Below are 21,686 nucleotides of genomic sequence, written 5' to 3'. Positions count from 1 at the left end.
GTACCACAGGGCATCGTTTCAGGCTGTCATTTGTCCCCATTGCAAATTCATCTAGCTTTGTTTGAATGAGCAGTGATTTCAAATTAGGGGATGGCAGCAAACTCTAGACAAGAGAACCAGCGTGCAGCTGTCCATCCCACAGCCGAGCCACAGTCTTGAAGGAGCAGGCTCTGCTCCTGCTGAACACACAGATGAATCCTGGGGGCTGTGCGGGCCCTCACTCTGCCCATGCCTCTCCTGGCTTGGGCAACTGACACTTGTGCAGGATGGAGAACAAAAGAGACCATCCTTTCTTTGCACCAGCCATGTGGAGGAGGGGAAGGAAAACATCGTTCACTGTGGGGAAAGGGAGAAGGACAGAGCACCGGAGCCTTCAGCCCATATAATTGCAGCTGGTGGGGTGTTGCCTCCTGTGATTTTGTTGCCTTGATTGGCACAGGTCTGTTCTGAAAAGCTCAGGGTGTCTAATGGCTCACGCATTGATCAACATCTCTCTGCATTAGTGTCTTAGGGTTTCTTTTTGTTTTCAGTGTTTCCATTAAACAAAATAGAAGTATTTATGCCTATTTATTAACAGAAGACTTATCTGGGAGATAAAAGAGCATTATCCTTCTGCTACCATCAGCTCATGTGGAGTACACTGCTCATCACACTTCATTAACTGTGGCCACCAGGCTGCATAACACCCACTATCCACCGTATAAGTACAATTGTGAAAATACCTACACACACTTTTACATGCACTGGAACAAGGAAAACTGCAAATGCAGCACCCAAGACTGAGAAAGTTCTAGAATTAAAGTGACCTCTGTGACCTTTATTTAGCCACCTGTGTTTTTGAATTATGCTACAGTCTTTAATTGCATGATCAAAGTGAGCATCTCCTTATTAGCGCACAACATGGGTTTCTCTCACTGCTAATGAATAATGTGGTTGCCTTCAGCGTCCCAGACTCGTTTGTGGCAGAAATTTCTCATTGCTAACATGGGACTAATAACTATTACCCTGCCCAGCCAGTGTATTAGGAAGGTAATCCAGGCTTAAGATGTATTCAGAAGCTGCAGTAAGTTAGCTAGCCTAAGAAAATAAAACAAACAACTGAATGCAGATGATATTCAGTAAATAAAGAACAAGGCTGGACTGAGTGATGAAGGTAAAAAGAAATCTTGAACAGCAGCGTTTAGTGAATCTCTTCTATGATTCTATGAAAAAGAATTGGATGTTGATGTAAATGAGTATGGCTAACTTCTCATTCTCACTTTTCTTATTTTTTCAGTATTTTACTTGCATTTCCTTTGGATACTTGGAAGCATCTTTTTAAATTTTTTTTTTTTTTTTTCTTTGCATGAAATACGTTCTTGTGCTTGGACAGGAAATTATTTTTGAAACGTCTAAGCAATGAGGCCAACAACATATTCTAGTTTAATTCAAGCATGAAATATAAGCATGAACTTTAGCTTGCATAGTTACACATTTTTCAATGATCACAAAGTTATCCTGTTGATCTTAAAGCAACAGCAATTAATAAATCACGTTATTTTCCTACTGAGTGTTTCAGTACTTATTTCCACATACCAGGAGGAGCATACACTTGATCTAGCACTCTGAAATGGAATTGAAGAGCAGGAGAAACCTGTTCAATTTTCATTACACCTTACAGATTTTGGAATAATTCAGTCTGGTCTCTTCAAAAACCCATTGCTTTTCCAAGCAAAGTTATCAATCTGTCATGCTGTTGTCTCCTGTCAGAAAACTGTCATCGCAGTCTCTCTGATGTGGCAATGCTGGGGGCACTGGTGAAACTTCTTGGCTTGCTGGTACTCAGATTTTGCATAGCAAGCTAGGCTGCTGCAATGGAAGTCACAAGGTACTTCTGCTACAACGTGGGAGCTACCATGCCTTTCAATACTAATATCATCAAATACCATCTTGACATCTGGATATATTCCCACCCCATTTGAAATATCAGCTGTTTATTCCCTCACTGTTAACCTTTCTGACCTCCTTATAATTTGTTGAGCTATCATCCTTTCAACAATCTGCTATATTTTTTTTTTTTAATTTTTTTTTCTGAAAAGTGCTGGGAAAGGATTTGTGTAACACTGAGTGTTTATCAAAATAATGGGTATACTTTTCCGTCTGAGCTGTGCAAAGGGTCATAATGCCAAGAAAGATCTGTAAGAATTAGAGAACCAGAGGAAAAGCTGGGGAGGAACCTCTGGAAATCATCTCACCCAACAACCCCCTCAAAGTGAAGCAAGGTCTTATGTTTCAGGCAGCTTTGGACCCTATAGTCATACCATAGGGTTTCCATTTGCTCTATCTCCTAATATTATTCCATCAGAAATTATGCTGTAATTGATTGTATTAATGATACATGACAAATTTGTATGCATCTTGTCAGTTTAATTCCCTCATCATGTAATTTTCAAGAATTTATTTAAAGACTTGTTTAATTTAAAACTTAAATAATTTCCTTAAATTCTAATTTGCTGAGTTAGGACTGCTACAAAAAAAAAAAATGTAGTCTAGCCTTAGCTTGAAATAACCTCTGCGTTGAACAACGGTCGTTGTCTGGTGATACATCCATTTTAATTTCATTTTATACAGGATCCACATATTTTAATCACAGATTTAACAGAACTCTAGAACACTATGCACCAGGGGGTTTTTATCCCTAAGTATTTTCCAACAAGTCCCCAGCCTTTGAGTCTTTCATTAATCACCAGTTTGTTGTAGACAATAATCTTCTGAAGTTGTAAATGTTTCTTGCCAGAACTAGTTTAGCTAGCTGCTTTCAACACATAATCAGTATTTTCTGCTTTTTTTTTTTGTTTGTTTCATCACAAGCGATAAGTAATGTTTCCATGAACCATTTTCTGTTAAAATCCTCTTGAGAATGTGAAAATGACAGACTTTTTTGATGCCTAAAGAAATAATGTGATGACTTTACTAGGAACTATTCTGTGATTAAAGGTTCACATTCCAAGTAGCTGCAACTTCTTCCTTTACCTTTATATGTAGATCCAATTCTATTCTGTTGTAGTCATTAGTTCTGATGCAGTAATGGTCTCTATGGAAGTTTCTGACTCTGACTCATGCACTGAAGGGAAAAATATTTTAAAGATCATATGATTCTTAATTAAAAGAATGACTAAACTACTGATACGAAGTGAAGAAAAAAGTTTGTTTAATTTCTGTGGGAGTGGTGTGTCAGCTCTGTAGAACAAACTAGGGCTGTTCAGAACATCTCAGCTGTATGTTGCCATATAGTAATCTGTCTGAATTCCTCCCAGTGTCATCCATTTACAAAGCTTTCCTTGTTTCAAAACATGTAAAATAAGGTATGGTTGTATTTTTTCATGGGGTTTTTGTCCTTTGAATTAGTGACATATAGTGCACGATGCTTAAACTATACTCCTAATCTGCCATGCTCTCTGAATTTTATCTCATAATGGCTTTGTTCATCAGTGTCTTATCTGTAGATACATCTTGCTTTTCCTTTGACTACCAGTGCCATATCGTCCTTTGTTAAAGAGATATTTAAATGGTTCTGGCAAAACGATTCTTCAGTGAGTGCAAGAAAAAAAAAAGCACAAAGACGTAGTGTATTGGTATCTCTGCAGTAGCATTTCTTTCTACAAAAGAAATGGCACTTTCAGGGTTATACAGACTAGCCATGTAAAACCTTTATTTGGCACCTCTGCGTACTGAAAATGTCCAACTAGATGATAAGCGGGCACCATGCCACTGAAGCAGATGGGCAAAGCTGTAGAGAGCCAAAAGACAATGTATGTGCATCAAGTGTGGATGTTGGTGGCAGGCTTCCCAGTCAGTGATGTCTTAACGATTAAATGTCCCAAGATTTTTGCATCTGTAGTTACAGAGATGCCAGCCTTACTTCTGGATGGTGTTTGAAAATCTCTTCTATTTTATTTTTGATTTATAAAGACCTTGTTTGAGAATGCTTGATCTGGAAGGAAGTTGAGACAAGAAGGTTAACAGTATAAGAAATAGTAGCAATAACCTTTCCCAGTACAAAACAGGCACATGCGCTCACCCAAAAATGAGATGCAAATTTGAGTTCCAGAGGAAGGAGAGTGAAAACATTACTTAGGGTATTTGAGATCTGCAGTGGAAAGATGCAACAGGTACTTTCAGGGAAAGAAAATAAAATGCAATCAGATAAATGCAATTACTGTAGTTTTACCGAAAAGAAGGATTTAGAAGTTGCATCATGAAAGAGACTCAAAGACACGAATAATACATGTTAGGCTGTTCTTTGATTGCATCACATTTAGAGAAATAGCATTTGGCCAGTCTATGTATATTAAGAGGACTGGACCACAAAATTAGCTGATTACATCAACAGCTTATTCTCAGAACTGGAAGAACTTATTGCACACAATCTTTTTAGCTAATGATTTTTGATGCAAGTTGAAAGTGAAGGAAAAGATAGTTTTCCTAAGATACTCTCGGAGATTGTTTTTCTTTGTTTCCTGAATAATACAGAGCCAAACATGCACACAGACACAGGTATAAACCTTCTTGAGGAAGGTCGTAATTCATACAACGAAAAAAAGTGGAATGTGTTCTAGTGATTTGAGTGAAGTCAGATGTTGATTGATCAATAAATGAGGAAGATATTTTTATAATTTTACTTCCTTACAATATATGTAGTCTGGTTTTAGTGTGAAATGGATGTTTTTAGACACACATAGTCTTAAATTTCTCTGAAGAGATTAGAAAATGAAGTCCATTTTGCATTTTATGCTTTTTAGAAAGAGTGATGTTTGAGTATCTACTTTTATTTTATTTTTATAGCTGCAGATTTCTTTTTTTTATCTCATTGAAACATTCAAGATTGAAAAAGTCTGAAAAAAGCCATGTAGTATTAAAACACACTGATCTTGCCAAATCAGGCATTGTTGTCAATCAGATGTATCAGAAGGGAATAAGGGAAGGGGAAGTGTGTTCTTTGTCCTCCTCTCTCCCCTCCCTGTGGCTCATTAGCATCACTTGGTGAGTCAGTCACACTCACGTGGGCACAGTGACAGTCTCAAAGACATGCACCCCCTACACAAGGAAGTTGCATCTAACCCTGGGCTCACCATACAGTTTCATGATGTTAGTTTTTGTGCCTCTGGAGTTTGGATCCATCCACTCCAGCAGTCTTAGCTTCCTAAACAAAATTCATTCTGGCTCCATGGTATGATTTGCACTAAACAGCAGTGCTAGTTGAAGTCCCTTTAAAGACAAACACTCTGCAGATCCAGTTTATGTTTTTCATCTCCAAAGAATGGGAAGTGACCTTTGCAGTTGACTGGTACTTTCAAAACAGCCACCAGCTTCCCAAAACACAGATGCCAGCCAGTGACTTTGAAGTCTGTGTGCTCTGTTCCTCATCCCTGAAACACAAACTCTTCTAGTGTCTTAGCCACCTCCCAGGTTTTTTTTCAAAATTTTGGAGTTGTTTTAGGAATTTTTGAAAATTTGTGCTTTAGAAAATAGTTCAGAGAGAGGTGAGAAAACATTTGGTGATCCTCATTTATTTTTAGCTTCAGTTAAATCTCATTTGGAATATAAACAGACAGAACCAAACTCAAATCCCTCAATGAACTCAATGGCCAGACTCCTCATGGCTTTGAAAGTTAAAGGGTCAATTCAAAGAAAAGTGAAGGAAGAAAACAATACCTGGGAAGTTGAATAGAAACCTCTCAAATTATCAAAAAAGATCTTATTGAAAATGGCTTAGTTTTAGCAAGAATTTTGATGTAGTCACTAAGGGAGATGGATTGCCTTTATAAATAGTTGCAGTTGGCACTCAAATACTGAGACATCAATAAAAGAACCTAGATAAATGTCAGTAGAGTTCTGTTCCTAGCAACCGTATCTGTTGATTTTATTTTTTACATTCTGTTAAAAATGAACACTGAAAGAATTCTGAGTTTCCTGATTTGTATTTTTAATAGGGAATTTAAATGGGCACAGCCACCAAAAACTCCATTAAAAGAAACTGTTCAATGACTGAATTATAATCAAGATTTTTCTTTATCAGTGTTTCTGGAAAGTCCAGAGGCACCAAGGAAACAGTAAATACAAGTGTAGCTACACCAGTTTGCTGGAGAAGCATGTGAAGAAGCATGGAAGCATAAAGAAGCAGTGATACCCCACAGAGGGGTTGGGCAGTCAGTGGGCCTTGTTGGACCACTCTCAAAAACTGGTACCATCAATGAAGCCTCTCAGGAGGGTGATGGTCCCATTCACATGTTCTGCAGAAAAAAAATTATGCAATCTATTCTTGAACATTTTTCCAAATATTTCTTAACAACTAAGGCAGACTTGTACATACAAAACCTTTCTTCCATCTGCCATTTTTGTGCTAAATTTGTGGGGGTTTTTTTGCAGTAGGTTAATTGCAGAGGAAAAGTCACCCTCAGGTGAAGCCGTGTATAAAGCAGTAACAGTTTATAGTAGCCAGTGATCTTGTCCATGTTCCTTTTGCATTAGTAATTCATTAGTAAAATGCTCTGTGGTGCTACAAGTTACAGTGAAATTTTACAGAAACAATTCTAGAAGTTTTCCCCTAAGATTTAATAATGAAAAATATCCATGAATGACGGCTTGAATTTTTGTGAATGCAGTTTCTACACTGATCACTATGTACTAACCTTGAGGAAATCCAGAGTTAAAAATACTTAGTGTCTTAAGAATGGTCTAGAAGGCAGGGTTTGGAAAATATATTTTCAAGTATTTCTAGCCCTTGCATCGAAGAACAAAATGACCTCCAAAATTGCATAATTTTGACTTCTATCTTTCTTCTTTTCTGTGCCAACAATAATATGAAATTAACAGCTGATAAGAACTGCTCAAAAAATAATGCCATTTCAAAGCCTTGACTTCCTGGTTTTAGACAGTGTATAGCATTGATTTCTAGTGCTAGTAGCTCTTGAGGTAGATCCTGGTAGAATCATGTTATAATCGAAGCAGAAGGGTAGATGCTATTGCCTGATCAGATCAAGTTATGTCTTGAAAAATAGAGATATTACTAGAATTCCTATATAAAGAAAGCATTCTGAACTCTGTTTAACTGAGAGTTATCTGTCACTAGTCACTTCTATTTTGAGAGACTTTATGGTCTCTTGCACAAACTGAAAAAAAAAAAAACAAAACAACAAAATGAGGAAAGTAACATATTAATAAAAAGAAAAATATCATTTCATCTGTGCATATATGTGTGTATATGTATGTGTCTGCAGCTGGGTACATATGTACTGTGTTGCAGAAAATGGAGTATTCAAATATTTGAAGTTGCTTCCTGCTGGTAAATGTTTCACAACAAAGATGCGATCAAAAGAAATATATGGATTGAATGAGAAGTGAAGCCAAACCAATTAAATCTCTACTGCTAAGTCAAAATAATAAAATAAATACGTCCTGTTGTAATTTCTGCCTTACCACTTTTTGTAAAAGAAGTAATGAGTTTTAACATATGAATGAAGAAGAAACCTACAAAAGAAAGGAAAAAAAAACATTTGAGATGACAAAAACAAATTTTCAAATTTCTCCACTCCTAATTTGTAAGAATTGCAGAAATATTATCTTTTTAAAGTAAACTCTTTTTAAAGTAACTTGTTAGTTAACTAAAGTAAAGTAACTAGTTAGTTCTTTCATTTGAGAATCTGGAATATTTGTAACACCCTAGTGTAACATAGTAGATTGACTGAATAATGTTAAAATGCAAGTTATGTATTTCTGTGTGGTAACTTTTACATTTTGGCCATTCGTCCTTATAGTATCATTAAAAGAAATCATTATTTATTAAGAACAGAGTAAGTACACTGAGAAAATGTGTCATTTGGTAGTTGGACACTGAAACAGAATCTGAAAAACTAACAAAAGTGATGCAGTACCCTAGAGCAACTGCCATGTTAGCACTTTTCACAATCTTTTCCACTAAAACCTGAAGAGCTGTAAATCCGAGAAACAGAAAATGAACAAATGAATGATTCAAGCTTAAGCATTAATGGACTATCAGTGTGTGTAGCATACCAGAGACAATAGTTCCCAGAAGATGTCTCTTCAGCAGTCGTTTGGGGATATTTTACACTGGTGATGTTTAAATTGCTTTGTTATTTTTTGTTTATGTGGAAAAAAAGGAGTGCATACCTGCATAGTGCCATGTTACTATCTCATTTTTGATGTCACTGGCACAAGATTTTTAATGGCCTCTGTGACATTGGGAATTTTGCCTTGGAGGAGTTTAGCTTTCCAAACAGCAAGGGTGGAGTGAGCTGTGTCAGACACTGAGAAATGAACCGAGTCTTGGAAGTGCCTTTTCCTCTCAATTGGCTGTAAGGGGAATCTAGGCCCTGCTCAGAGGAGGACATCTGCATTGCAGACAGCTAAATGTAGGCAGATGGATATGACTTCAGCACTAATGTGCTCTGTAAAAATCCAGCTTCTCTCATGCAGAAGTTGAAGCTAAGTCTCCTGAAAAAAAGTAAATCTCTGCTGTGTGTTCTGGGTCCAGCATAATTTTGGCACATGATAAAATGGAAGCAAAACAGAAGCCAAAAGGAAAAAGTAGTCCAGTAAGTCCCACCCAAACTATAACTCCCGGGCTATGAGTAGACTGAGGGGCAACTGCACATTATAGTGATGTGCTGGGCTCTGGTCTATCACCTCATCTATTTGTGACCTGACCAGAATGTGCCTCAGCTTTCTTCTTGCCTTTTATGCTTATGGATCCTTCCCACACAAATCAAGGGAAAAATACAGTTAATACACTTCCATATAAAATCAGATCTTATAAATAAGCCCAAGGAGACTGAAATATCTACTGGGTGTATAGAAGCCTCCGGGGAAGAAATTTTAAGCAGCACTTGCTCTAGATCTGCAAGCAGTGATTGCTCAGGAGCAAAACCGCAATCCAACAGTAATTTTCTGTTTGGTAGTGACCAGTCCTGATGCACTTGACAGTTCAGCAGCTTTCGGTCAGTTTTGGCAGAGGATGCTAATTATTGAAGTGTAACAAAAAAGGAAGTAAAATATCAGGTAGAATTTTTACCTGAGGGAGCAAAGGGAAGGAGAAAGTATAAATACCTTTGTGACTGATGAAAGGCTGAAGAGCCAAGTACTCACAGTGCCAAAGGATTAAAAAAATTCCTGATAGACACAAGCAGACAATTAGACTGTCATTGCAATCTGAGACAGAAAAGTCCAACAAATCAAAAATGGATTTTATAAAATCAATTCATATTCACTTAGAAACAGAAACTCACAAAGATGGACAGTGCTCTGACACTGTGGCCATGATTGATTAAAAAAAAAAAAAAAAAAAAAAAGAAAAAGCAAACCAGCAAAAAAAGGTCTAAGTCCTAATGATGTGAGGAATGCAGCCAAGCAAAACCAGTGCAAGCTGCATTCTGTGACAACCAACGTGCAATGAAAAAAAATCTGGAGGATTATGTCATTCCACAAGAGTTTCCCAGTACATTCAAGAAAGTGAATGAACATTTATTGAAGTTGAACTGGTTGCACAAAGCCCTCTGCTGCCAGGAACATTATTATTTGTTGTCAAGACTACTGGTTTTGGCCCTGAGCTCTGTCCCATTGAGGCCAATAGGTAGCTGCTGGGCAGGGAAAACTTTCATGTGGATCATTAAAAGCAGAGCACGGTTGCTCTTTGTATTAGGTTGCTGAGAGAAGCAGTTTTGCTTAAAACAGCTGGTACTCATGTATTCAATAACTGAATCTCTCCTGAGCATGAATTTGGCTCCTGACTTCTGTTTGGAATCAGGCTGTGGTTTCTGATTCTGCTCTGTGCTGGAGGCTTTCTACTGAGGTATGGCTCCCTATGGCTTCTATACCTGGACTCTCCACCATGCTGTGCTGCCCACACCCTCATCAGCTCTCAGGGGAAAGCCTCTGGCAATGAGAACAGAAAGGAAACAGCAAAATGCACAGAGCAGATTAAATGAGAGAATGGTGCCAAGTGAACACATGAAATCACCCTGTAGCCTACTGTCATGGCTATTTCAAATGGACTTTTCCCAGGTGAGTCTAGGTGAGGTCTTTCACTAGTTCCAGGAAGGTGGAAACAAGAGGCAGAACCTTCGCGTTTTGGTTTGAACAGGCAACCACAGAGGTTATGACAACTAAATCATGTACTTTGCTATTCAGGAATAGCTGCCTCCACCAAATAGTTGTTTCTATTTCAGAGGGGCTTTTCGAAGGTAAGCAGAGCTGTAGGCACCTGAAAGATTAGTTGAATGTTATCAGTAAGTTTAATAGTATGTTGGTGCCAAGTATTCAGAATTCCAGTTGGTATTAAATTTGATGGGGAAAAGGTAAGTTTGCAAATTGTGTTTCTAGGTGATGTGTCTTCATAGACAGGGGAAATCAGGGGGAAATAACTTTAGAAGCAAAGATAATCATAAGAGTGGACAGTTGTTACTGTGTTACTGGAAAGAGTAACTCCTTTCCAGACATGGTGGACTCAACGTAATCTTCAAACAACTCAAGGACTGTTTCGCAGATAGCATAAAGAATCGCATTTTTAACAACTTTGACAAATGTAGTAACTATTTTTTCTGAATGGTGCATGGAAGAGTCTTGCGGTATATTTTCAGATTTGGAAGAAGCTGAAACTATAATTGTGTACATTTCTAAAAGAATATAAGTAGCAAATCACTAATCACAACAACAGTTCAATTGCTTTCAGTTGCACAAGGTAATATCCTGTAGGTCTGGAGCCCTTCGATCGCTCAGTCAAATGTGATTATAATTGATTCCCATAGCCAAAAATAATTTGGAAGCAAGAGAAATGCCATGTAAACTTCTGTGAAAAAAAAATGGCTCACTATACTCAAAAGGTGATATATTTCTCCTTCAGGCAAAGTGAGAAGAATATTAGATATGAGTTCTGGTGGCTAGGTTTATATCACAGGCAGTAGTGGGCTACCTGGACTTTCGGTTCTTGTATCCTTCTGGTCATTTTCCTGTTGGGCTGTGGAGTTAAGTCTAGTCATTTGATTTCTTTGACCTTCAGTTTCCCTATTAGTAAAATGGAGATAATGCAACTTAGCCAACTTTGAGAGAAGTATGAAGAGGGATGAATGGATTTTTAGAACTCTTTCAAGTATTTTAATATTTCAGTTTCCCAGTCCCCAAGAAAAAAGACATCCTATACTAATTTGCATTGATTCATAGCAAATTTTCAAACCTGTAACTACACAGTACCAATAAATCATGTTTACTTGTCTATTTTACCATATAAGAGCTGTATTTATATAATTTATTAAAAAAAAAAGTTTTACAGATCCGCAACAGCTTTGCAAAATAGTAAGCATAATTTTCAGTTTTTGACTTCCAGTTTAACCTCTTTCCACTGTAAATTTCCGTAAAAATAATAAGCTGTGTTGTCATTGCTATGCCTTCTGTCAGCATCTCCTGCTTGGTCAAGTGTGTTTGCATCAAGGTTCTTGTCTTGTTGACATGTGACTGCTGTAGCATTGTGGTGGCTTCTGTCAGATAATGCAGCTGTCTTGAACATATGAGAAAAAATACAACTCTAGCCCTTCGAAGAACTCTCATAAATTGTGTTTCTAATTAGATATATATTATAGAGAGTACCAGAGGGATTTGGTCATTGTCACAGACCTCCAGAACTGAATTTTGCAACAATTTATTGAAGCACATAGACAAAAAGAGGCATTTATGACTGCATGTGATCCAGAGATAAGAGATGTGCTAGATCTGAAGCATCTGAAATAAGAAGCAGTGGGAAGCACAAGCATCCTTGTATTTCAAGACAATTATACTCAGTGTTTATCCACAGAATCCAGGCAGCCAACAATAAAACATTTCAAAAGGAAGCCATTTAAAACATGCTTTAAAAAGATATTTTTAAACCTTATCTGTAGTCAAATAACAACAGATGCTTGTTAAAAGAGTGTATCTAAAAACCAGATAAATTTGTCATTTTTTTGGTGATAGACTGGAGAGTGGAAAAGAGAAATTTCACTTATTCAGGTATGCATAAGGCTCTCTGCTGGGATAAGCAGCTCCAAAGGGCCTTGGAATGTTCTGCTGGACGTGCTATGCACAGGGAGCATTTCATCAGCTGTTGCCTATGTGCAATGTGACAAGCTGTGCCATGAACAGCTGATCCAATGAAACGTAGTTTCCAGTGTCTCTCTCCCACATTTTTCCCCCTTCATGTGGACTAATAAAAGATGATTTTATAAGCCTTTTTCTGTATGAGGATTTAATAGATTATCTCTTCCCATTTACAGGCCTGTTTTCCTGAAACCTTTGTGAAAAAATATCTTTGAATCTTCCAGTCTTTTTTCCAGTTTGTTTAAAATTGTTCAGGATCACAGAAGTTATTTCAAGGGAACAAACATCACACATGAGTATTGCTGCTTAAGTCTAATTTCTTTGGGAAACCAGTCTAAATGCAGCATTTAGAATTTTCACTATAAGAAATCCACTTCATGTTTCAGAAATAATTCTTGTATTAACTCCATCAGAGTATATATATTCTTGTATATAGCATTAAAGTATTAATTGTAAAAACCTAGCAAGTTAAAATGCTGCAAAGTTATAAAAAATACCAGATTAAGGTTATTGAATCTAAATTAATGTTTCCTTCTCTTGTTCTAGTAGTTACAGTGCTCCATGTTACCTGTAAAGCCAGGTGTACCAAGCTACAGGAAAGTGAAATGCTCAGTGTATTTCATGTCACAGAGTTGGATTAAAAAAAAAAAAAAACCAAACAACAAACAACAGACAACAACAGGAGTGTTTTAAGACTGTGCATCTGAATTAAGTTCATGTGTTCCCAAGTTTTATGAACAGCCTATACTCAAAGAGTAGATGTACATCAGAGAGGCCTTAAAATCTCCACCCCTGGAGATATGCAGATCTCAGCCTGACAAATCCCTGCACAACCTGATCTATACTGGTCATGCCTTGAGCAGAGATTTGGCCAGGTGACCTCCAGAGAGTCCCTCCTGACCTAAATAAATCTATGATCTTTGACCAGATCTGCGGACCTGAAAGAGCTGTCCTATAAAGTATATAACCTGTATGCTTTAAACTACCTAAAATTATTTCTGTGTGAAAAAATTTGAACCTTTAAAACTGTGTGAGCTTCCATTAGATTGGAACAATATTTATCAAAATTCTTTAAAATCTGTACCTACCTAGGCTGGTTGGCAATTAATTGGTTTTCTACCAAAAAAAAAAAAAAAAAATAAAATTCAAACAGGGCTAAATTTTACTCATGTTAGATATAATCTCACTTTAGATCTCCTGAGAAAGGACAGAATTGTTCTATTTTCATAGTATCTAGAAGATTAAGTAGAATATGGCATGTTAAATGATAGAAAATCTGATGCAAAACAGTACTTCCAAGAGAAATTCAAGAAGAATCCTACGTAGGTTGTTACTGAATTTAGAGAATGAGATTGTCCTTGATTACAAACAGTGGTTTTTCATGTATTTTTTGTAAGGGATGGATAGTGTAGAGTCTAAAATATTGTCTGCTTTTTCAGAAGGTGATATAATGCAAAGGTGTTTCCTAATTTGAAAAGTAGTTCAAAAAAATTAACCAGTACAGTTTGGAGAAAAGACAACAAAACAGGGTTATTCTGTAAATACTTGAGAGAAATTAGTGGGTGATGTAAAAAAAAGGAAATAACCCTCAGCTATAGCAGGTAGCGCATAGCATCGTGTGTCTGTCATATTTCACACCTATGCAGTGCCATGGGTCAGTGGAATGAAATTAGGAAACACACAGAACTGAATTGTAAACAGCTAGAAGATAGCTACAACAATCATTAGAAAAACAGTTGTAGATCCTAAGGTTTATTAGATGATGGAATAATTTGTCAAGGGAAATTCTCAAGCACAAACATTAGGTAAGAGTAGCAACAGCAGGTCAAACTTTATTATAGGAGATCCTCCAGCATTACGGCAGGGAAATGTAATTTCCAGTCCTAGCAGATAAGGTTTTGTGAATAGAAAAAAGAAACAAAATAGTGGACAGAAGGAGGGAAAACATGTACTCCATTACTTACATGAGATATGTGAATAGAAACTTGCAGCCACCAATGAACTGATATTGCTTAAGCATGAGTACCTCTCCTATGCACTGTAAACCAAAACAAGGCAAAACCAAAACAAAACAGAAGCCCAAAGGAACTGGAAATTTAAAATACAGTCTGTCCCTGAGGGTACTGAGTCGTTATGAACCATGCTTTGGAATGTCACAAAATACATCGATGGAGGCAGTTGTCATGACCCAAACCCTCCATATTTTGTAGAAATGCTTAAAAATAACTTACATAGAGATGTGTATTTTCTTGAAGTTACATATATATGTTTAGTTCCTTGAGACTAAAACTGAAGTTTTGCAGAATCCAGTGCCTGCTTCAATTAGCCTTTGTTATTTAGTAAGTTGTATTTGAATAACCATTAGCATTAACAGCTCTGCACTTCTCACATATAATTGATATTGTGTGCCTCTCTTGATATTGCAGTGTTCCCCATTTGAACAATAATGAGACATCCAGATTAGTCTCAAATTCAAATGTCAGATCTGTCAACTGTTTTCTCAAATACAGATTTTCTGGTGTGACTGAGGACTCACTAGTTCACGCTAGGGTGTATCTGTGAAAGGGAAGAATTTATTCTTGATTCTCTTTTATATGTCACATTTTTATTCGTACATGTCATATTTATAGCCTGCTTTTGTCTTGGATTGAACTAATGGTCTAAGTTTAGAACTAATGAACTAAGTTTACCTCAGTTGATAGTGAAATTATTAATGCGCTATTTCTCTCTTCCTCCCTGCAGTATGCTGTTTGGCTGGTTCTTTGGGTTACATGGAACGTGTTTATTATCTGCTTCTATTTGGAGGCTGGGGACCTTTCAAAGGTAATTACTATTGGACGCATTAGACCGTCAGCACTGTGTTAACATGCCCTAGTCAAAAGGCTGTGTTGTGTTTTACTCATCCTGTTAGTGTTATAAGAATGATGGTAATATGATGGAAATTTGGAGTATTCTGGGTATGTTAGAAACTTTTAATCTAGGCAGCAATAATCATATACATTCTGATGCCCACAACAATAATGGTATATATGTTTTAAAAGAAAACTACCTTGTTTTGCCCCCTCAGTAATTCTGCAATGCAAAGTTTACCTCTATGAGAGATATTAATTAGTGATTTCATGAATACAAAAGATTACCATCCTAAAAGTAAACAATTATTGTTTGTACCTTTTAGCTTGCTGTTACTTATCTGGATTCCTTTCAAGGATCTTATAACAAAGCATAGTAATTGTAAAACAAGATCTCTTTCATTAAAATAAAATGTAAACTGAGGTGCCAGAATAGATTGCAATTTGGCTGCAGCCGTGTTTTTTAGCCTTATGCTTCTGTTAGGAGTGTCATGATCGAACACTTACACACAGTCAAAATCCATAGGAAAAATATGTTTTCCTAAGAAAGACATATTTATAGGGTTTTATTGACACATAAATTGACAATAGAGTAGTGAGGTGGGTTGCAAACTGGCTTAAAGAGAGAAGCCAGAGAGTGGTGGTCAACGGTGCAGAGTCCATTTGGAGGCCAGTATCTAGTGGAGTGCCTCAGGGGTCAGTACTGGGGCCAATATTATTCAATATATTCATTAACGATTTAGATGAGGGAATTGAGTGTACTATCAGCAAGTTTGCTGATGACACTAAGCTGGGAGGAGTGGCTGACACGCCAGAAGGCTGTGCTGCCATCCAGCGGGACCTGGACAGGCTGGAGAGTTGGGCGGGGCATAACCTGATGGAATTTAACAAGGGAAAGTGTAGAATCCTGCATCTGGGCAGGAACAATCCCAGGTTCCAGTATAGGTTGGGGAATGACCTATTAGAGAGCAGTGTAGGGGAAAGGGACCTGGGGGTCCTGGTGGACAACAGGATGACCATGAGCCAGCAGTGTGCCCTTGTGGCCAGGAAGGCTAATGGCATCCTTGGGTGTATTACAAAGGGGGGTGGTCAGTAGATCGAGAGAGGTCCTCCTTCCCCTCTACTCCGCCCTGGTGAGACCCCATCTGGAATATTGTGTCCAGTTCTGGGCCCCTCAGTTCAAGAAGGACAGGGAACTGCTGGAGAGGGTCCAGCGTAGGGCAACAAAGATGATTAAGGGAGTGGAGCACCTCCCTTATGAAGAAAGGCTGAGGGAGCTGGGTCTCTTTAGTTTGGAGAAGAGGAGACTGAGGGGTGACCTTATTAATGTTTATAAATATATAAAGGGTGAGTGCCACGAGGATGGAGTCAGGCTCTTCTTGGTGGCAAACAATGATAGGACAAGGGGCAATGGGATCAAGCTGGAACACAAGAGCTTCCACTTAAATTTGAGAAAGAACTTCTTCTCAGTGAGGGTAACAGAGCACTGGAACAGGCTACCCAGGGAGGTTGTGGAGTCTCCTTCCCTGGAGACATTCAAAGCCCGCCTGGACACATTCCTGTGCGAACTCACCTAGGCGTTCCTGCTCCAGCAGCGGGATTGGACTAGATGATCTTTTGAGGTCCCTTCCAATCCCAAATATACTGTGATACTGTGATACTGTGATAGATTGACAGTTGGTAATGGGCTCAAACCAAGATCCCAAACAAAAACTCATACTTTTTAAGGCATTCACAAAAGGCTGGCAATTTGTGGGATAAAAGATTAGCAGTGATAACAAATTATTTTGTAGAAGTAAAAAGCTTGAACTGAGTCTAAAAATTGCTGTCCATGCTGAGTTATGCTCACAGTGCTGTGAACCGACCATCAAGGAGAATCCCACATGTGAAGGAGATCAGACTCTCTTCTTGACTCAGGTATTTAATTGCTGTTCCTGATTAAAGGGAGATTAGTCCAACTGTAAATTACAGATGTATTTCTCTGATCTTGTGTGAGTTACTGATATGTTATGATGCAGAAAGTTAAACACAATTACAGGAAGAATAAATGAGGCAAATATACTTGCTTACCTTTATTATCTCTCAAATCACCCCCAAAGTACAAAAATATTAGAGACTGGGATATTTCATCCCAATATATTCTGTTTCTTCAAAAGACGCTGACTTCAAAAGGATCAGAATTTCATTTCCTGAAGGTGTAAAGTAATTTTCTGCAGGTAAAACATTACACTTTCTGGATTTTATACCTTCAGACAGGCCAAATCTCATTAAAAGCTTGGCAAAAACATAGTAAATAAAAGAACTTGCATATATTATTTTTATTTGGTTAAAATGCTTTCTGTATTGCTAAGTGAACTAATGTATACAACAAACCCAGCATCTGTTGTACAATTATAGTCAAACCAATCCTTCGTCTTTCCACCTGCTTGTTTCAGCTACCTTCATTCCTAAACTTCTAAGTGTTGGGATGCTTATTGTGTCAGGAGAAGAAAAAGAGTGTGGGAAGAGCAAAAGGAGAAACAGCTGTTAGAGCACTGTGGTTTAAATGGGTGTAAAAACCAGCCTAAGAACACTCCTAAGTGCTAGTTGGAATAAAGATGGGGCAGAAACAGTATATAAACTTGGAACAGATTTTTTCTGAAGTCTATGGCTGAGTCATTTAGAGTGTTTCCCAACCAACCATATGGTTGAAGCTTATATTTGGATGCAGTTAAAATATTTATTTGGTCTCTAGAGGTACTATTTGTTCCAGTGAAATGATCTGCCTTGAAATACCCAGTAGAGTATATTCTTTCCACTTCATTTGGTTTTCAGACCAACAGCATTGGGAAAGAGAGGAAGAAGGGAGAATGCTCCTAGAAAATTGATTTAAGAAATAGATACAGATAGATTCATTATCTACAAAAGGTCTAATTCATATATGGGACATCACTCTCCTCTCCCTTTCAACTCTGCATGGTGCGTCAAAATTTCCCCACATGATCAAATCTTCTGCAAGACCTAGGACCTAGAAATATATGTCTAATGGAAAGACACCCAGCTGTTTGGGTGGATAAAACATATCCTCCAGTTCTAGATTATTCAGAGGCTCCAACTGTTTTATAGATGTAGGTTTCTTACAAAAGGGATCATTTTAAGTTTTATGTCACTCAGTTACATTCATAAGTCTTGAAATGAACCTTCTTTATTATTTGTGTTTTCATCTGGGAATAACTGCAACTTCAAATCTGTAGTGGTACTCCTGTGTATTTTTTTTGTGTTTGGAATGGCATGTAGAACCTTGGAAAAAACTCCAAGTCTGAACTGGTTCTAAATAGAGAATAAAAAATAACCTTTAGGTAAGTACCAGAGGGATGCCTCTGAGGTTGTAAACTATGAGAGAGGATCCTGCACAGCATGGTTTTAGGAATTGGTAGGTTAAAATTACAGCCTAATAATAGTTCAGCTGGGTATAGTTTATTTTCATATGTATAATTTACAGCTTCCTACCAAATAAAATAAAAGAAAGGCCTTTTTTTAAAAGGTTTAGAGAACAGCTTTTTATTCTGTGTGTATGTACATCAATTTTTCCATCATCACCTGCTGATAAAATGAAGAGAAGGTATTTCAATTTTTAATATACCTTATTACAATAGGCTTGCTAATTTCATTCTTTTTTATTTTAATTGTGAGGGTGAAGGTCATGACATTTTTACAGTTTCTCCTTATTACACTGAAGCAAGCCTGCAAAGACTCAGAAATTTTTAGAACAATGAAGTAATCATCTCTGAAGAGACTGAGGATGCTCGAGGATTATTAGTGAACAGCCATGCAAATCTGTTTGCATTATACACCATTACAATCATATATATCTTGTGGAAAACGGTTTCACACTAAGTATTTTCTCTCCTTGAGACACGGTTGTCTTTGCTGAAACTCTTTCACAGCAAGCTGGAATATTTATGGCTTTGTAACAAAGAAGAAGGGCAATCACTTGTTCTTAACCTTTGTTGTTATGTGGATCTGTGAATGAATGCCTAGAAAACTTCTCAGACTTACTTTTCAATATTACTCTTCAATAACATTTAATTAGTTCATGTGTTGTTCTGCTTGCTGCTCAGTGCCATACTCAAAACAAGTAGGGCTTTAAGGTTTCAGGAGTGGTAATATTTATTTTGGCCTATGGCTAGGAAATGTAAGTATAACCTCTTGTCTTGAATTAGACACATCTCAAGTACACTAGTGGAACACAAAGGAAAACATAATAGAGAAAATGTAATATTTCAATGTTTTTGAAAATATATCAAGAAAAAACACAAGGAACTAGATTCAGATGTCTCAGAACAAACAAACAACAAAAAAAGCCCCCCAAACCCAACAAAAAGTTAACAGTCAGTTTAGCATTTTTTACTTTCTTCTTCATAGAGAACTCCCACTTACTTCTGTGAGATTCAGCTGGAACTTCTGGATAAAGATCCTCGGTAGGAAGAGTGCTGCAAATGCTAATGTAATGAAGAAACAGCACTCTCGCTTCAAGGCATTTAAAAGCTTCCCCTATTGATGTCTAAGGATCCTACAAACAGAATAGAAACAGAATAAGAACTGTTGAACTCCCATTTTTAGTTTAAAATTGAGTAGACATCCTGCAAAAAATGCATGGCTAAGGGACCAAATGCATTGGTCCCATCACTAGTGTGGGAGTGTTGAGATGCTGCTGCTGTCAGTTACTGGGAATCAAGGTGGAGGCTGGACTTGGAGTGCTGGATGAGGGGGCCGAACTGGGGTTCAGGGTCCAAAGCAGCCCTTGCTGCACATGGCCCCAGCCTTGTGCCATTACTTTGGGTTCTCTTTGCATGCAACCCTACTTGTTTGACCGTATATTAATACAAGAGTTCTCCTCTCATTGCTGTCTGGATGAGCTCTGCTATCACTTTGCTGTAGTACCTATAGCACTATGTGAATTTGACTAAAAATGCATTTTTTTAAACTCATTTTAACTGTCAAAATTGACTTAATTTTTATTTCTATGGCATTCTTGACATGGCTTACTTATACCTAACAACATATGAAGGTTACATCTGACATATTAAATCATAAGGTTATAGTTGCATGTCTTTTGACACAAAACTTAGGTATTTGAAAGCCAAACACTCCAGTATCAATAAATGCCAGAATTAAAGCTGCTTATATAAGAATAATTTAGATCTCTCTGCGCATTTGTTTTTATGTAACTTTGAATTATGCAGTCACAACTGTATTTTTTTCTTTTTTTCACAATCCTTTCCTTAATCTCTGTACAGTGTGGCCTATTTTAGAGATGAATCAAGTTTGGGAATTGAGAGAGGCTGCCATACTGGATCTTACTCCCATTATTGCTGCAGTCAGAAAAATATAATAAAGGAATAAGAAAAAAAATAGTGTGTTTTTCTTAGCATGTGTGGCCATTACATGTTTTGTTTTTTCATAATTGGCCATTATATAATTAATTTCCGTACTTCATACAAGTTACTTCAGCTCCATTCTGGAAACATGCAGAATTTCACAGAATAATACTGTGAAAGCTTAGGTACAGCACCTAGGAACTCTAAGCACAGTGACGATAGCATGTATGTAGCCCACCATGTGTAGCTAAAGTCAGTTCCTCATGATTTTAGCACTCATTTTACAGATCTGAGTTGAAAGCTACTGTTCTTAAAAAAAAGTTGCTGTTTGCATTCAAATGAGGTTGATTCCTTTCCTATATTGTCCTAAGCTGCAACAGGGTGAACAAGAGAAAGAATGATTAAAAAAATGCATTTATTTAAAATTGAAGTGAACTATGATACAAAGAACTGAATGTATTGTAGCTATTAAAATGTAAACAAAAGAAAAATATGTAATCAGGTCATTTTCTGCCAGAAGTTTTAAGGGAAAAAATATGTTTCTGAACATATTTTCTCCTACCGACCCCAAATATAAGATAACTTAGACCCACAAAATCACAGACTAAATCATGTTGGAAGAGACCTCTCAAGGTCACTTAATCCAGTCTCCTGCTCAAAGCAGCACCAATTTCAAAGTTAGATCAAGTTGTTCAGAGTTTTAGGCAGTTGAGTTTTAAAACTTTACAAGGATGGAAATTTCACCAGCTCTCTAGTTCTTAACCATTGTGAAAAATTTTCTGCTGATATGCAGTTGAAATTTCCATTGCTGAAATCTATGACATTGCCTCTTGTCCTTTCACTGTGTACCTCTGAGAAGATTCATGCTCCATCTTTTCCAACACCTCCTCTTTTAGTCTTTTAACTGAAGTTTAGTACTTCCTTTTTGTCCTTTCTCTAAAGTCTTTTCTGTCCTTTCTGTAAAGTAAAAACAATGGAAGTTGAGATTTCTTTTTTTGTCCTTTCTGCAGTTGAATTCCTATTTCAAACCATAAACAACTTGTTGCACCTCATAAGAAAAAAAGCTAATTATCATGTAATAAATAATCAGCTCACTTTTCACAATTTTACATGCTTTTCTATGGAAATAAAATGAAAGCAGAATAATAAAGAAAAATGAAAGAAATCATGTAAGTGGGATTTCCCAAGTGCCAATGTACACTGTGATTAAAATCAGTGTTTTCGTACTCATAGTCATGGTTCATAGTAAAGTAAGGCCAGAAGGGACTTCAAGATATGGCTAGTCCATTCTCCTGCCTCCAGCCAGGCTCAGCAACCAACTAGGACTACAGCAGAGCATTTGATGCAAAAGATC

The 21,686-nt window shown here is 37.2% G+C and overlaps 1 protein-coding gene across 3 annotated transcripts in view; it reads left to right on the top strand.

The window, feature by feature from the left end:
- Positions 1 to 21,686, top strand: part of NKAIN2 (sodium/potassium transporting ATPase interacting 2) — a 548,040-nt gene that overhangs the window by 275,547 nt on the left and 250,807 nt on the right. For all 3 annotated transcript variants that reach the window (XR_011738396.1, XR_011738395.1, XM_065835583.2), the window contains one exon: positions 14,866 to 14,946. Coding sequence is in view for 1 of the 3 variants with exons in the window: in XM_065835583.2 (XP_065691655.1) it covers positions 14,866 to 14,946 (81 nt within the window). In the remaining 2 variants the exon portion in view is untranslated. The remainder of the gene's footprint in view (positions 1 to 14,865; positions 14,947 to 21,686) is intronic.

The sequence above is a fragment of the Patagioenas fasciata genome, chromosome 3 (assembly GCF_037038585.1).
Source record: "Patagioenas fasciata isolate bPatFas1 chromosome 3, bPatFas1.hap1, whole genome shotgun sequence".
Lineage (NCBI taxonomy): Eukaryota > Metazoa > Chordata > Aves > Columbiformes > Columbidae > Patagioenas > Patagioenas fasciata.
Note: the sequence above shows the minus strand (reverse complement) of the source record. Positions and strands in the feature narration are given on the sequence as shown.